The 18,302-nt window shown below is 46.6% G+C and overlaps 2 protein-coding genes across 2 annotated transcripts; one reads left to right on the forward strand and one right to left on the reverse strand.

The window, feature by feature from the left end:
* Positions 1-257: 257 nt before the first annotated feature.
* On the forward strand, positions 258-9,205 carry LOC311356205 (calcium and integrin-binding family member 2-like; the record flags this gene model as incomplete). Its single annotated transcript, XM_084475965.1, has 6 exons — positions 258-308; positions 937-971; positions 5,489-5,600; positions 7,003-7,150; positions 7,427-7,622; positions 9,184-9,205. 6 exons carry the CDS (start codon positions 258-260, stop codon positions 9,203-9,205), a joined length of 564 nt encoding a protein of 187 aa, XP_084332091.1.
* Positions 9,206-12,176: 2,971 nt separating this feature from the next.
* Positions 12,177-17,621, reverse strand: LOC311356009 (lactoylglutathione lyase-like). The gene is made up of 6 exons (XM_084475790.1): positions 17,469-17,621; positions 15,590-15,672; positions 14,654-14,794; positions 13,611-13,678; positions 13,416-13,505; positions 12,177-12,631 (listed from the first exon to the last, which is right to left on the reverse strand). Exons 1-6 carry the CDS (start codon positions 17,535-17,537, stop codon positions 12,540-12,542), a joined length of 543 nt encoding a protein of 180 aa, XP_084331916.1. The 5' UTR covers positions 17,538-17,621; the 3' UTR covers positions 12,177-12,539.
* Positions 17,622-18,302: the final 681 nt, after the last annotated feature.

An 18,302-nucleotide genomic window follows, 5' to 3' on the forward strand; every position in this document is an offset into this window, starting at 1 on the left:
ACGAGCAGCAAGGCGTAACTGGTACCCACCACCTCTTTGGACGGATGCGTAAAAAAGGATGTTTTTCTTTGACGAAAGGGAGCGTCCAATATATAACAAGATTTATTCATTTTTCCGTTTGAAGAGTCCGATATTTGACCAGTTATTTTCACACGTCTTTGTCGACGTGACATCGTTTTCTGTGAGATAAAAGGAGGCTAGTCTGAACGAATTTCCGATGTGATGCATTTCTGTGATGGAAAATTCACTCGACTAGAATGGGTAACAAGCAAACAACGTTTACCGATGAACAGTTCGAAGCCTATCAGGTGAGATCCTGTCGTGTGTTCCTTCCAGTGTTATCAGGCTCTACAGAGACATTAATCTTCTAGGCGCTTCCCCGGGAATCATAAAAATAGACATATGGCTTTTAGAGTTTACCGCGAAACAAATCAATATCACTTATTAAAAGCATGGGGGCATGTTTTCTTAAACAGTTTATCCCTGGTTGATTGTGTCGACTACCCTATCTTGTCTGATATCTTGTATAATAGGCATATAATATAATAACGTCATATATTAGCATTCTCTTCAGTCAAGCAATCTACAATGCCTTGTTTGTCTCTCCTGTTGCTGTTTGGAACTGATGATGAGGCCCGAATTCTGCCTCCCGTTGCTGTTGATTGATGAAAGCACAGCAACTGAAATATCATCTACATGTAAACTGATCAACGGAATCTTATAATATTATCTATATGTATTTGATCAGCTGGGATATCATCTTCTATATGTTAATTGATCAGCTGGAATATCATCTATATGTTCATTGATCAGCTGGGATATCATCTATATGTATTTGATCAGCTGGAACATCATCTCTATGTTAACTGGCCTCCATTCTCCTTCCTCTGGTGTGATTATCCTCCTAGTCTGACTGGACTGCTCTTGTGTTTTCAGGACTGCACTTTCTTTCCGCGAAAAGAGATCCTACGGTGAGTTGGCATTGTATGTTTATGCACTATATAATAATAATAATAATCATAATAATAATAACAATAATTAAGATTGTGATTATTATTATTAAACTCGCCCATTTCTGGAGCTAGTTTTGTGTTGTTTCTTTATGTACGTATGTATGAATGTACATATGTATATTTACCAGCCAGCCAGCCTACCTATCGGGACATTCCCTCTCAGTGGTCGAAACACAAACAATATTATTATTAACTCCTGAACCGGCAACATGGAACACTCAGACGTCGAACCCTGACATAGAAGAACCGCTCTTGTAGCTGTGGGGCTGACTGACGCGCTTTGAAGTGGTTGAGTGACACCAGACTCCTGGAAGAACTGGACGGTCTCAGAGAGAGGAGGGACAGGGCGACACCTTCCTCTGGAGGGGACCCGTCAACCTTGTGTTGGGAAGCAGAGGACCAAAAGGAGGCCATGCCCGCCCAACCATCACCAAGCTCAGCATGTCCACCTGTAACGATTCCTCATAGCTTTGGTTCCCGTATACGAAACCCACTGTTGACCCAGACGTGGACGTTATCGTTGGGACTACAAAGGATGACTGCAAGCGGCAATCCGAGTGTGTGCTGTGCGCGTACGTGTGCGCGCGTGTGTAAGGTTACATAAGAAATAATCATGCCCACCCATTCGTGACTTTTCAATGAGTGTAGCTCTGGTCCCCTGACCCCATAACGTCAGTGTCATCGCCACTATTTGCCCTCACGCTCTCTCCCCCCGGCTATCCTTCTCTATCTACCGTCCAATCTCAGCGTGAACGCTGCACAGCGAGGACAGAACAGTCTGCCCTCTCCCCTGCTCTCCCCCGCCAAACCTCGGTCCCCTTCTCTCCCCCCTGCTCTCCCCAGCAACCCCCCCCTCTCCCTCCCTCCCGCCCTCCCCCGATATTCCCTGCTCCGTATACCCTGCTCTCTCCCCAGCAAACCCCATCTTCCCTGCTTCCCTCTGCTCCAATTATCCTCTGTTTACCCCTGAACCCCGTCTTCCCTGCTCCCAGAACTCCCTCTCCCCTGCTCTCCCCTGCTCCTTACTGCCCTGAGGACTCCCTCTCTCGGGCTTCCTCTCAGCAGCCCTCGCTCTCCCCTGCTCTACCTTCTCCTGGAGCCTTTCCAAGGGCATGCATCTCCAGCCTCTGCCGTTATTTTCGCTGGGCTCAGTGTTCTGAAGCCGTTAAAGTCCTGTAGGGTTGCCAGTGCACGTCCAATCAGAATTACGGGATGAGCTCAGCCCAGCTGCCAAGGGAAGTCTGGGTGTTGGATGGGCCTTTGTTTCAGCAGTCCGCAATTTGTTAGTTTAAGTGTGCAGGACACTGGTTGTTTAAAAAAGGGGGTTCTTAATGCAATGAATACGATCTACACCTGCACAAATGCTTTGTTCATTAATTATGTTCGGCTGGCATTCGAGTTGGCCTACGTCATTGTAATATTGTATTCATTAAGAAGCCCTTTCACTCCTTCTCAATTGCCTTTCTGGATTCAAGCTCAATATTCTATAATCAAGTCATCAACCTATACCAGTATAAGCAGTTTTTCTAGTCTTTTTACCATAATAACGCATTGCTGCCTTCTGCAGGTAATGATATGACGCTGCCACGTTAAGACGCTCCCCTCTAGAGGAAGACGTCACTGGCAGCCAGATGTGTCTCTGGGCCTGAATACAGCCGATGGCTTACGGTCCGTCAGCCCAGCAGGTGGTAAGCTTGCCTTAAGCAGTGAAGTGCGGGTTCTTTCCCAGCAGCGCCTGCATTGTGCGGCGTTCAAAATCGATGCAGTCAGTATTTCTCCCGGAACAGCTGCGGTTTATACCCCGTCAGACACCCTCGGGTTTGAGGGCTGAAACCCAATCTGCTACCTTTGGTCCACTATGATCAAGTACTGGTGTAACCACCTCATTGAGGTAAACTGGTAATGAACCCCGCAGAGATATGGGACCACATGTTAGTATAGGTAGTGCTCAGGAGCTCAGGAGGTAGAGCGGGTTGGCCGGTAACCGGAAGAGTGCTGGTTCGATCCCCGAGCGAGACGCCCTCACCCTGACTGCTCCTGACCAGCCGGCTGTCGCCCTGCGTGGTCGACTCGGCCGTCGTCGGTGTGTGAGAATGTGTGAATGAACGGTTGTAAGTCGCTTTGGATAAAAGCGTCAGCAATGTACAGTAAACGTAGTGGACAGAGTGGGTCGCGGACTAATGGAGGCTGGACGGTAACCGGCAGGAGGATTCTTGCTCTGGGTGCGAGCGGGGCGGGGGGGGAGAACAACGAGCTGACGTCTGGAGACCCGTCAACCTGAAGGGTGAAGGGGAGGGAGGTGGTCAGGTTGGCTTCAGGACGTGAGCTGTTCTGAAGCGTTGCTTTCGCTCCTCAAACGCAAGCTCTGCCTCACCCGATGATTTCCTGGTGAGTGCGTTTATGGGGCCCGCAGTGAAGCGCACGCCTGGAGGAGGCAGACGTAACCGCTGGTGATTCCCATGAAAGGATTTAATGGAAAAGGCATTTGGTTAAAGGTCAGCAGAGTGAGTGTGAGTGTGTGCGATTGGGCATTGCAGGTACGACATTACCTATATCTCAACGCCAAACGCTGTGCAATTGGAACAGTCCGATATATCCTGTAGAGAAATAATTTTTTATGACCTTCGTTTAGACTGCTTTGCATCAGCCTTATTACACCATCTTGATCTCGCCAGTTTCCCTTCTTCCCTTCTTCCTTCCCTTCTTCCTTCCCTTCTTCTCCCTGCTTCTTCCTGCCGACCGGCGTGGCGTCGAGCAAGTTGAAAAGCGTCTTACAAAATGAAAAAAATGATAGATTCAAAAAGCTCTCCTGGAGGGAGCTTAAGGTCAGGCTTGTGGCCGTGGTCCCTGCCACACGCCGCCGTCCGTAGGAAGCTGAGCGGCTGCCTGACGTCGTTAAGTGGGAGTGCGTTGATGGAGCCTCACTCAGCCCCGGAGCCTGCTCAGTCTGAGTCAGGCCAGCTGAGGCTGCTTTAACCCGCCATCAAAACCACACAGTCCACAATGACGGATAAGGAACACTGTAGTCTGCAGAAGATACTTATAATGAATGCTGGCACCCAAGGAGAGTGCAGCAATCTATGGAGCACCCAAAGCAGTTTTAACCGATTCAAAGATGACTAGAAATGTGCAGGGAAAGCATTTCTCAGAGGACGATGTGTTTTTGGTTTACCTCCAATCAAATGGAACAAGGGCAAAGAGAGCAAGAGGGTTACTTAGTTATTCAAATCTGATTGGCTGGTGTTTAAGTTAAGGCCACGCCCATATTGAAAATGGATTGCTGCGCATCCAAGGCCAGAATGATATTCACTGCCAAATGCATGAATGAATGAATGAGTACCTGAATAGTCTCACAGGCCTAGCTTAACATCACCTTCATGAACTGGTTATCCATGTAAAACACCTGTCAAGAAATATATTGCAATTTGTAGGCTCTGCAACAAATTATTTAATATTAATTTAATAATATTGATATGTTTAAAATATCATGTCATCATACCCACAAAGTTAGTTATGTTCACAGTCCTGCACCTTGGCCTAGTTTGAAATAGTTTGAAGTAATGAGGAAAGTGTCATGTACATTTTAGCTAAACAAATGCCTCAAACGCCTAACAAAAAGTGACAATGGGTGAAATTTATGTTGTTTTTTTACGTCCAACACCCAATATAGCTCCGGCCACTTTGCAACTATATAGCTTGGTTGGGCAGCAACATTACAACACAGACACACACACACACACACACACACACACACACACACACACACACACACACACACACACACACACACACACACACACACACACACACACACACACACACACACACACACACCCCTCCACCTGCTAGACAAAGCTGCAGCTGAGCCACACTGGATTTTATGGCGCTTTGATGAGAAATGATGAAGGCAGCGCTGGGCTGGCGGCCAGGACGATAAGGCTCATTCACAGTGAGTCTGAGGTCCAGACCCACAGGTAGAATGTTGCCCTCATCAGGAGGAGACCTGGCCACGGTGGCGTTACCTCTCCAGACACCAGCTGTGGACGAAAGAATCGATTTTATTTCTGTTCTACTTATTTGTTTTCGTTTTTTTCATTCACGTTTGTACTCGTCTTCACTTTCTTTCGGTCTTTATTTTAGGTTATTATTTTAGGATAGGCTAAGGAATCCGCAACTATGCATTTGCTTGTCCTACCGAGATTCAGACAAGCTGTTTGATTCCATATTCCTCCTCATGTTGTGCAGTGGGGGAGTTCTCTGGGTTGGCGTTCGCTTTCGTCTCGCCGCTTCCATTGACTCAGAGTAACAGTAGCCTAGCTCCTCTTCATGTGAGGGAAATACATACAGGGTGTTTGGAACTAAAAAACATGTCTGAATCTGGTTTAGAAGACAGGCAGACGCCAATGTGAATATACCCCCGCGTATCCCTTTAACGTGTTTGTGTGCGTGCGTGTGTGTGTGTGTGTGTGTTACAGGCTACATGGTCGATACCGTGAGCTGGCTCCACATTTAGTGCCCTTGGATTATACCAACAACCCGGACATCAAGCTGCCCCTCACCCTGCTCATCAGCATGCCGGAGCTGAAGGTACTGCTGGGAGATCACCCCCCCCCCCCCCCCGCCCCATCCTTCAGGTCACCCTACCCCTAAAGGGCTCTGTAAGCCCTCTGTACCAATCACAGCCCCTTGCGGCTGCGTCGCCTCGACGGAAAGGTTACAGTTTTTGGGAGGCGCACGTCGTCCGGCCCTGGCGGTGGACGCAAGGAGGGTCCGCAAGGGACGTAAGGGGTCCGTAACCCCCTTGAGTTGCGTCAACGTGGGGCCATAAAGTCCCCTTAACCCCGTGTGTGTGGTGGTGTTCTGAATGGTGGCGTCACCACCCAGGCTCTGGCTGACAGTGACTACAGTCAGGGCGGTGTGCTTCTGACTATATACCCCGTTATTAATCCCCAGTATCAGAATCAGAAGAATCAGGTTTATTTTCGCCAAGTTTTCACAGAATAAAAACAAGGAGTTTGACCCCGTCAGTGGCGGTACACGTGTGAGACCTGTGTGTGTGTGTGTGTGTGAATATCAAGTGGGGATCTCTCGTATCTGCCCACGTCCAAACAGGCTTAGGCGGTTTGGAGCAGGTTGTGCCAACCAGTGTAACCAGATAGATTTTTTAACCTAGATCAAATCTAAATTTAAAAAACGATCAAGCGATCTAGATATTTGACTCATGTAAACAGGGCCAGTCTTGCCAATGTGGGGACCTTTATAATATCTCCCCTAGTGAACCACAGCTCATAAGCACGACGCTAAATAGTGGATTCTTGTTCAATGATTGGTGCTTGCATAATAATGTGTATTTTTGATTTGGAAAGACTCACAGAATGTGTTTATGTGCACTCAATATTTGAGATAACGTATACTCTAACCTTAGTGTTTACCACATGGTGATTATGTCACAACCCCACTGATATATTCAAACCGGCTCTCTGTCTAGACACATAAGTGGTAACAAACCACAGCTGGCAGGCGACTAGCTTCCAGCCACGTGAGCAGTGACTCATCTGGGTTCCTGGTTCGAGCTCTGGTCCTTCTCACTGGTTGAGGGATAGCCCCAAGCGTTGGGGCAAACGGTAGCCTAGTCCCGTTTTGGTTATGGTTGGTTTGACGTACAACATAGACGAACACTTGACAAACATACACGACAAAGGGGCGGTCACGTAGTCCTTCAGAGGGTTTTCAGGGTAACCAAGTCCCGGGCACCATGCCCTGTCTGTTCAGCTGCCTGTTCATCTTGCTACCATCCGTCATCTCGGATCCCTCAGGTGACCCAAGTATCAAGGCAGTAACCAAAGGGAGCCACTCCCACAGTTACCATGACAACCGGTTACCCACCACCAGCTTAACATTATCCAACGGTAGGAGCGTGACATTGATGTTCATCGTGTTCAGTACCGTTTCAGAGAACCTCCCGTGTCGCTCTCTTGTCACTCGGTAGGAGAACCCCTTCAGAGACCGGATCGTGCAGACCTTCTCCGAGGACGGCGAGGGCGACCTGAGCTTCAACGACTTTGTCGACATGTTCTCAGCGCTGTGCGAGTCGTCCTCGAGGGAACTCAAGACGAGATACGCCTTCAAGATATACGGTAATCCAGGCGGCGGCGCCCAGTGTGTGTGTGTGTGTGTGCGCTCAGTGACGCGACGCTTTAACGGGGAGCGATGCGTCATCTTAACTCGTGTAAAATGTCATCTCCAATTAGATTATGACCTTATGAAAAAACAAAGTGAATGCCATTACAGCAGATCACAGCTGACTGTTACGCGGCTCAGTGGGTTTCGTGTTGTTCAGCAGCCGAGGGCGCGGTCTGATTCGGTTGATTTGGCTGACTCGGCTGATGGGTTTCTACTTGTCGTGAGCCCAGACTTCAACAGGGACAACTTCATCTGTAAGGTGGACCTGGAGAAGACCATCAACAAGCTGACCAAAGGGGAGCTGACCCCGGAGGAGGTCACCCTGGTCTGCGACAAGGCCATCGAGGAGGCCGACCTCGACGGGGACAGCAAGCTCTCCTTCGCCGACTTTGAGAACATGATCTCCAAAGCTCCGGACTTCCTGAGGTACAGAGCGGGGGGGGGGGGGGCGGGGCTTATCAGGTGGAGGGGAGCTGGGGAGAGCGATGCAAATACGTGGTTACAGAAAGACACACTGAGTTGAATGTAGATTAGTGTGTGTGTATATGTGTGTGCAGCAAGTGTGGATAAGTAGCTAAAGCCATAACGGAGCTTTTAAGTTTGTGCATGCATACACACAGACACACACACACGCATATCAGACACACAAGCACGCACACATGCACACAGACACACACACACACAGACACAGACAAGGGCCACAGGAACCAATAAAGTGCTCGCAGGATCAAAGTGTGTTTTACTGCCAGTACAGACAGTCCATCACCGCACCGTCGATGGTTTCATTACTCGGCCTAAACCTTGCACAAACAATCCGGCAGTAAAACTGAATCTGGCTCTATCTCTGAGACACTTGTGTCGGCCGCCCGCTGGACGCGGCCATAAATCCGTCCATCACTCACTGGAAAAATCATTCCGGACTCTCCAGCCATACAACGACCTCCTCTGGCGGTGGAGGTCAGGGAAGAGATACCGCTCTGGTGGGACGAGTTCAGCGAGGCTCAGGGAATACGCACGACTTTGTGCCTAGTCTCCCCCCCCCCCCCCCACCCCCCACGCCCCCATCCCCCCCCCCCCCCCCCCCCCCATGCTCTCGATAGGCTGTCGTAACCACCACTACCCCTATGTTGAATATACTGCACAGTCACCTTCACCACATCCTGCCACATACTGCGCTGTACATTCATCGCTGTTTCACGGACGGTATCATCTTCATACATATAACTTAATATACCGAGATGTACAATAATGTACAATAATTGAAATACATATGTATTACATTTGTATTTTAATCTGCTCTATTTTCAATTTATTCATATATATGCCAGGGATTTTATACTATAATATAGAAGTGGTATATAATTGTGTATTGTATCATTGTTTGTCCAAGCAGTCAGGAGCACAGCAGCAGGCAGAGGGAGCATCTCACTGCTAGTGGTCTCACTACATGTATGACTTTAACTTTAGTCCCTGGGCACTGGCTGAAACCGGTTCACAATCAGGGAAGTTAACCACTGATAGTGTAACCATGACCACCAGGACTGTGTAAAGAAATGGGAAACGGTCGTCTAGCCAACCAGCTTCAAAGACAGGAAAAGAAGAAGAGAGTAACCATATGGAGGCTCGCTGTACTAAATACTGCCGCCATGGTTCATCACTATATAGCTTTCATTAATTAATTAAACTGTAATCGGCCACATTAACGTTTGATCACAATGTGCGAATGGGATTGTCCGTTCCAGTGTGTAGTGCGTCCTTATCCTGTAAAGAGCAAGAAGCCGTTGCTCATCTTCCTGGCTGTAAATTGGCCTACAGCTCGGCTGAGGGGGTCGAACCTAAAAACATTAATGGTGGGAGTTGAACCTACGATATATATCCCCTGGTACGTTCTGCCCTGTCGCACTCCGATCACGTAAGACGGTCAATATAGGATTCATGTCGTCGCCTGTGGCGGTAATTCATCTTCTCTTTGTCTTTCCTGCTCCAGCACATTCCACGTACGGATCTGAGGGGCGTTCTCGCGGAACAGTGGAGTCTTGATGAAGGCCGGCTCGGATCCCCGGGCTGGTGGGCGTCCTTACGGCCTCGGAATCAGCGAGTTCAGAGAGAGAGAGAGAGAGAGAAAGAGAGAGTGATGCTTCGCTGGGGCCCGTCTCACCCGTCACACGCCCGTGTCCGGCCCGCGGGCCTTCAGTGGAGACCAGGAGGAGCGTCCTGCAGCGGTTGGATACGGAGCGAGCTGGGTCTACCTGTACGCCTTCTCTTTCCTCAAAGAAGCACAGGCGTTTCTTGCCAACCTACGCTGTACTTTAAAAGGGATGACCGTGACTTTTTTTCTTTAAAAAAAAAAGGAGACATTCACTACTTGCATGGTTCTTCTCTTTATTATTATTATTATTATTATTAACCAAGCGACCATGCTGTTTCATTGTGGGATCATTTTGTTACAAGAGAGGATTTTCTCTGCACCATAGCAGATCGCTCTTTTGTTTCGTGTATCAACATTCAAATGTGTAAATGTTGTGCTCCTTTGACGTACCGCGTGGAGGAGGAGGAGCCACCAGGTGGACGGGACAAAGAGGAACCACAAACAGGGCTTATATGACTCATGTGCTATTCTATATTCAAAAAGCACACTTTAGTACTAAGGGCAAAAAAACCGTCGAGCTATGCAATCGTTCGTTATGAAGTGCATGGATGCGTTGTACATTGCTTCTAGGTGTTATTGTTATTCCCCATTTTGTGAAATGTACCGATGCACAATGACAATCATAGTTAACTGGTGTTCAGTTGATGGAAGGGCTCTGTCGTCTGCTGTAAAATCGTTTGCTTTGAACATTTGTTCCTTTTCTGTATGATAGGGCTACCGGCTAGATTTGAAATAAACAATTTATCTGTGAAGGTTTTTGCTCCACGCTTTATTCTTTGTTTTTCCTAACCTGTTGAAAGGATTGCGTGTTGCAGCATTGACGCGCAACGTGAACGCTCTACCGTCACATTTTAAGAACGGCAACAACAACACCGCTATTAGCAACGTGGAATCAGCATCTTGGTTGGTTTGTCTCAAAGCCCTGTTCAATACTTCTAAAGCAGAGCTAGGATTCTTCTTGGCGCCCTGGTCTAAAGTACAAACGCTCAGCGTTCGTATGATGTTCAGGATGATGTGTTCTGTGGAGTGCCTCAATGACCATCATGCATATTGACCTCACCCTTCCATTTGACCTCAGCTCCTGATGGATGACAAAGGCCACACAGCCACTGTGGGCATCCTGTAACCCTAACCCTGGAAGCCAGAAATACTCAATAGACTGTGAGCCTTTTTTTTTTTTTCTTTTGCGAACCAGTTCTCCCCGCGTTACTGAAGTGATCCATCAGGTTTTTGAGGGGAATTGTTTCACAGCACAAAGCGGCTCTTCCGGCTGAGTTTCTCCCCTGCCTCCGACTTGTTTCCTCTATGAGCACCAGAGCCAGCAGATCACTGCTTCCCACAGATACCCCTTCACCTGGTTAACATCTGCCAGACATTTTGATCCTTCTCGTGGGAGATATCTCTGTCAACAAATGACAATGAGACAATAAGAATGGGACAAGAGTAGCTTGCTACATATTAACGCGAGGATTGAGATATTCATTTCTAGTTATTTTTCATCTGTCTCTAATCTCTAATCACTGTTCTTGAGGAGATACTCAGGAAGCAGTTGAGGGGTTGGGATTAGCATTACAAGGCTAATCTTTCTTGTATATTATTGTATTATTGATAATTGGGGTGATAAATCACACCCGTTTATCACATCCCGTCTGTTCAACCCAGAGCGGGTAAGTAGGAGTCGGCAGTTTGTGACTTGCCTCCTTGTGATATGGTTGCACCTTTTAGTATTGAACGATTTTAAAGGAAATGTCATCTGTTTTTAAACTGTTAAACTGTTCTGTACATTAGAAATGAACAATTCAACTAGATTTTAATCTTCCTCCATACAATCTTGTGTGTACTGCAAATATATTAAGGGACTTTTCAGTTTTTGTGGCTTAAGATCTAAACTTTTGCCTTTTGAGTGCTATCGGGTTTTTGTGTGTGAAGTGATGTGTCAAAAATACACAGATGATTGATTGCAGAAACGTCAATATGGCAGAGACACAGCAGCCTCCACAGAGCAGCCTCAAATAGACCCCAGGTCCATTTGTTCAAGGTTCCAGTCACCATCAAGCAGATCCATAACGTAACCGTGTTGGGATTCTCCCCGGACGCCTATCCCTCACAAACACATCGATGGAACCTCCTAAGGGATGCTGTTAGCTTACATGTAAAGACAATAATGGTCACTTTATACATCACTAATGGAAATATTGTCATTGTTGTGCTATATACCGTAGCCATCTTTAAGGGACACGTCCACATGCTGGTATTGTGTTATAGTGATTTCCAGTAAAGTCTATAGAAGTGTTGTGAGTATAGGGAGGGACGGTGAAGCAGCTCTCTGCTGGCCGTGTTCCAACTCTCAATGTTTAGATTTTTGCTTGAACATCACAATGCATCATGGGATCTTTTTGTGGGCGAAACTTCATCATATTGACTTAATTGGATTGCAGAATAGTATTGTAAAATACAGGAAAATATAGGATAATAAAGGGTATCCTAGGGTAATGACAATTTGTTTAGCCAAATCTGGCATAAGAAACACTTTGTATAACACAATAACGTGTTATATATATATATAATATAAACAAACTTTAACGGAAAATTTGCAATACTGTTCATACTCTCTCATCTCTTCTGGAGCAATATGAACATGCCCATTCAATGTATGGTGTCATTCTGTTGCTACAGTGGTCAATGAAACTCACTCAGTAGACACGACTGTGAGTCCACGTTAAGAAATGTCTTGACACCCAATCTATAGTTTTATCAGTTCATCAGGTTTTCAGCTGCCCCAAAATTCAATAAAAATTATTCTCTATTAAAATGACAGCAAACACTTGTTTGGAAATAATAACGTTTATTGCTCAGTAGCAACCTCATCACACGATCAAAACTATATTTAAATCCAAAAATATTAGTTGAATACTTTTAACACGGCTTGGTTCAGCGGAAGGTCAGATGTGACTTTCCCCTCCTATGAAATGCGGTGTTGAGTCAAATGGCATCACTCTGCACACCTTGGTTCACAGTCTGGTTTGTGTGTGTGTGACGTTGTCTGCTCGCTGGGAGACGCCCCGGCAGCGGACCGGCTGTCACTCTGTACGGCGGCGGAGGAGGAGGAGGAGGAGGAGGAGGAGGAGGAGGAGGAGGAGGAGGAGGAGGAGGAGGAGGAGGAGGAGGAGGAGGAGGAGGGCCCTGGCTGGTCTCTAGGAGGTGATGGACACCATGTTGTTGGGACTCAGGATTTCAATCCAGTAACCATCGGGGTCTTGGATAAACGCCAAGCCTTTCATTTTACCTGAGACACAGGTAACACACACACACACACACACACACACACACACACACACACACACACACACACACACACACACACACACACACACACACACACACACACACACACACACACACACACACACACACACACACACACACACACATCTCATTACCCTCATTTGAAGACTTACTGTATGTCATTTTACAATTCTTACAGAGCGTAAGCCTTTTTTTTTCCTTCACATTACTGACTAAAGGCAATTATAGTTATTTCCTTGCAACATTAGCCAGAAGCTTGGAATTAGTGTTGAAATCAATAGTTCACAAATCAGCATACGTTTTGCAGACAGGAAGTCGAGTAAAGGGGCTTAATAGATTCCTTGCAACACAATAAACAATGATGCCTTCAACTTTACTCAGAGTTTGGTCATTTTGCAGACATTCAACACTATGGCTGGGAATATTAGAGAAGAGAAGACTTGCGTAAATCACATTCCAGCTCCTGTTATTTTACTAACCTAAAATATATATGTATCATTTGTCCAATTGCGATCTCTTTGTACGAGTGTCATATTTATCATCATGTCATATTTACTCAACTCTGAGACAAGAACAAGGCTACAGTCCTTGTTCTATTGTTTCATGTGCTGAAATGAACTTTCGAATGCACTGAAAACCAGGACATGTTTTACACCGGACTCCCAGTCCACAGTGAAAGAGACCGATCAGCTCTGTTCAACCTTCTGATTATTGGTGCCCTGTGAATCTCATTTCAAGTTAAATTGAATTCCATCTAGGCTTACCATCATCTGGTTTCTTGACGAATGTGACGCCTTGCTCTTCAAACACTTTGCAGGCAGCAAAGACATCAGGTACAGCAATTCCGATATGACCTGTCCAGTAGAGGAAGATGGGAGAGAACATGAGACGGGTGAGAAGGTTGAAAGGGTTTCAGATATTAAAAACACACACACAGACAAACAATGACGCAAACTCACCGAAGCCACGAGGATCAGAGTTCCCGTTGTGGTAAGTCTGGTTCTCGTCACTCTCAGAACCCCAGTTACTAGAGGGAGGAACGTCAACAAGAGAGGAGAACCGGTCAGATTCTGGTCTATGTCCAACCATTCATTAATTGCATTAGTAATTGAAACGATTCATGAATTAGTGGACACACTATGTAAAGTGCTTTGGGAGTCTGGAAGTGTTTAAACGGGTGAGATTATTTTGGATCGTATACGGTCAGTTTAACAGTGCAACCATAACGTGGGGTCTCATTCAGTTCCTTCTACAAATTAATTTAATTCATAAAGAGTTTATTTCCAGTCATAAAGTGTATACTTTGCAAGATTGGAAACCAAAATATACAACTTGCATTTCTTCCTCAAAGTAGGGAAGAAATTACATCCCCTTTTTCAGAATGGTGGGCCAGTTAGGACCACCTCACACGTGATAACTACGAGCCCGGTGTAGTCAGTGAGGGCTAGGGCTAGGGCTAGGGCTAGGGCTAGGGTTTAGGGTTAGGGTTAGGGCAACTCTCACTGTGTTAGGGCTAGGGTTAAGGTTAAGGTTACGGTTTAGGGTTAGGGTTGCCCTCACTGTGTCAGCTCGATAGGGTTAGGGCTAGGATTAAGGTTAGGGCTAGGGCTAGTGCTAGGGTTAAGGTTAGGGCTAGGGTTAAGGTTAGGGCTAGGGTTAAGGTTAGGGCTAGGGTTAAGGCTAGGGTTAAGGTTAGGGCTAGGGTTAAGGTTAGGGCTAGGGTTAAGGTTAGGGCTAGGGTTAAGGTTAGGGCTAGGGTTAAGGTTAGGGCTAGGGTTAAGGTTAGGGCTAGGGTTAAGGTTAGGGCTAGGGTTAAGGCTAGGGTTAAGGTTAGTGCTAGGGTTAAGGTTAGGGCTAGGGTTAAGGTTAGGGCTAGGGTTAAGGTTAGGGTTAGGGTTAAGGTTAGGGCTAGGGTTAAGGTTAAGGTTAGGGTTAGGGTTAAGGTTAGGGCTAGGGTTAAGGTTAGGGTTAGGGTTAAGGTTAAGGTTAGGGTTGCCCTCACTGTGTCAGCTCGATGGTGGCTCTCCTGGAGAAGGTCCAGGCCGTCTTCTCCTTCACCTCGGCGGGGATCTCCTTCTTGTCCTCGTAGCCCAAGAAGAAGAGTGAGAAGCGCATGGCGGGGAAGTCGAACTTCTGCAGTAGCCTGGTGGATACGGAACAAACACATTCAACCATTAACCATGGGTTCATTTACACGCTCTACATTCTGTTCAGTCCGTCTTGGTGACTTGCTGGAGACACAAGTCATCAGACATTAATTACAATAACAATAAGGCCTTATAAAGTACTGAAAACACAAAATCCCACATCAGCAGAACAATAATTTAGACTACTGGGTTGGAGGACTCTTGTTTTTATTTTATTTTATTATTCATGTACACAATGAATGTGTAATGGTTTAAAGCTTGGGCGAAGCTACACAATGTTTTCATTCTTACGACTACGAAGCGATTGCGCAGTGCAAGAGGGAGAAGTGACGGACGTAGTTTTGTGCTACATCTACACCTGCATGAGGATCCTCCCTCAATGTTTCCACCCAATAAACAAACACATTTTGTTATATCTAGGATTTGTTTTAATCTGCGATGTGTCTTTGGTCAAGGGTGGGACTGCCACAACCTCTCCCATGCCATCCCAAGACACCCACTAAAGAATGTGTTTATGCAATCGTAGACCAACATTAATACCCTTTATAACTTACTGCGCCACTGTATTTTGCTCTGTATCAAAGTAAATGTAGTCCCCTGACATTTGTTTGCATGAAAACGTCCATTAAGTGAAGTGATCAGCCTGTAACTGTAAACACGAGGGTCTAAAAGATCTTCTGGCTTTAGGGGCGTTTATCAGGAAGCAGTCGGGGAAACATTTCCTGGTAGGATACACGGACGCATCCTCGGTCCCCCGAGGCGACCGTGCGAGGCATTCCGGTCAGACCTACGTCATTCCCAGGATTCTGGTGTAGAAGTCCAACGATCTGACAGGATCCTTCACCCGGAGCATGGTCTGCTGCATCATGAAGTCCTGGAACAGCAGAGCAACCCGTCACTGGTCATGTGATCAGAGGCCGTGTATTAAGAGGCCACGACTCAAAAGGCATGCATTAGAGGCCCTGCCTCAGAGGCCCTGCGTCAGTGGTCTCGCATTAGAGGCCCTGCCTCAGAGGCCCTGCGTCAGTGGTCAAGAATTAGAGGCCCTGCCTCAGAAGTCATGCATTAGAGGCCCTGCGTTAGTGGTCTCGCATTAGAGGCCCTGTATTAGAGGCCGTGCCTCAGCGGTCCTGCCTCAGTTCCTCCCTGTAAATCAATGTCATTAATGTTTGAAGACTATTGTGAGGCTGTCCTTTCTTTGTCTGGCTGCCCACGTTAGCTACAGCTGTCGGACCAAAGTGTGTCTGGGCCATTCCACAGGTCAATGGATTGATGCAAATTATTATCACAGCAAAGACCCATAAATGCCCATAATGATACACCTGCCATTATCAAAACATCCTGTCCAGCTGCAGCCTCTCTTACCGACATTTAAGCCAGATTTCAATGCAATTGAACCGGGCCATATAAACAGAAGGATATTCCTCTCCTCTTAACCTCCACATGCCAAACACCCAGACCTCCTCTCACACCCAGACCTCCTCTCCTCTCCTCTTGACATTCAGACCTCCTCTCCTCTTGACACCCAGACCTCCTCTCCCCTGACACCCAGACCTCCTCTCCCCTGACACCCAGACCTCCTCAGCCTGTAACCCCATAAACCAGACCAGTGCAGATTGTACTGTGCTTAATAGCTGTTCGGACTCTCGGAGTAACGTCAACAGAGCAGCAAACACAAGAGCTGCGGGATTCTAGTAAGCCTTCAGTGTTATACACTGACGTTTGGTTTAACTGCTATTATATCATAACCCTTTAACCCTAGGCTACTTATTTCACTAACACATGCTGGGTTAAACACGTTTCCCTCTCCCCTCGGGAAGGTTATGAGATAAGAAGGCACTAGTCTGTGAAACAAGGTCGTCATTCATTAATATGTATATTTATGGTAGTAACCTTTAAGCCAATATATCTTCTATCTCTAGGGCATATCCACTATCCATATTCGAACACCATGGATATTGGATATTGACCATAAATTGACCATTGACCAACATACAACATAGGACTGTTGCTTTACTTAAAATTAATATTTCGTTATATAGTAGACCCACTTTCCATTGGGGAAACAAAGTAGAAAAGTAGAAAAAGAGAAAGAAGTAAGCAAGTATGTGATAGGCTCATGTTTTGAATCTCGTTTCAATGAGTCAACACTTGACGTTAACGTAAGGCTCGTGCACGTTAACCGAAGGCTCGTGCCCCGACTGTAGGTATGTCGAAGGCGTTCATAATCGATCATCGAGTCGTGACTTGATCCTTAAGCGCTTACAGCAAAGAAACTGCGAGATACGAAGCTCGAACGACGAATACTTTTTTTTCGGCCTATTCGATAAAACGATATATATAAAAAAGGTAAGTTGTACAAAACAACGAACAAGCAGGAGGCCTTTTAACACTGTGGGCTACAGCTGCAAGTCGAGTCATGGCCTGCAGAGCAACACAGATATAAAAGCACACTCCACGTTTAATTAGTTTAATTACATGTTAGTAGTTAATGGTTCGTTTTTCAGGTTCTCTCAAACGCAACCAGGCTATATATACACACACAAACACACTAGTCAGCCATCAGTATGGGGAGAAAGCCAAACGTGCACTTTTCGGTCGCGTTTGAAGGAAGACGAAGACACATTTAAGTTATTAAGTTATACTTTAAACTACGACCGACCGCCGTACCTTGGTGATGGGATTCCCATCCTTGCAGGCCGCCACTACGGCCTCTTCCGAGAGTCCTTGGTCACTCATGTTTCCTATGAAGAACACTACCGTGGCGGCAGCTGGGCTGGGCGGGCGGGGTGTCGGACTGACAGTCAGACAGAAGGCGGAACGTCGTCGGCTCTCACACCACAAAGTATCGCGAAGCTGCTGCTGGCGCCCCGGGGAGGCGAATCTTTTTTTTTTTTTTTTTTTTTCGTAGGATGGTAGCGGGGCAAGTACCGCCTTTTTTCGCCTCTGATTGGTTGGAAGGGCTCTCCTCTGATTGGTTATTATGGCACAGGGCGGGCTGTCGGCTAGTCCACCACCAACAGAAGTGAACTGTGGTGTGTTTTCTACCACTGACTGACTGCGGCTTCATTCATGTGGTACTAGCCTTTACGTTGGTAATAATTTATAACAGGCAGGATGCAAGTTAGGACCAACACATCTCTCGTCCCCTCAGGGAGCCTTAATGGACTCTGTGTTGACGGTTCTGTTAATTGTACTGCTGTTATAAAACTATTTGCTGGTTCGGAAAACTTGGAGCCTAATTTTTAGAGGTTGTTGTCAATGTTACTCCACTGCAGTGTACAATAGTCCACTGTGTGACCTGGACTGCACACAGCTGGGCAAAAATAGTGCCGTTTTATTCAATGCATAAGTCGGCTTACGTACTCTTTTAATAGGACGCACTTATCACTGTTGGATTATCATTGTTGGATTGAGTTTGTTTACTTCTGTCGGTGGTAGAGTAGCCGACAGCCTGCCCTGTGCCATAACCAATCGGAGGAGAGCCCTTCTAACCAATCAGAG

The sequence above is a fragment of the Micromesistius poutassou genome, assembly GCF_964030765.1.
Source record: "Micromesistius poutassou genome assembly, chromosome: 12".
In the NCBI taxonomy this organism is placed as follows: domain Eukaryota; kingdom Metazoa; phylum Chordata; class Actinopteri; order Gadiformes; family Gadidae; genus Micromesistius; species Micromesistius poutassou.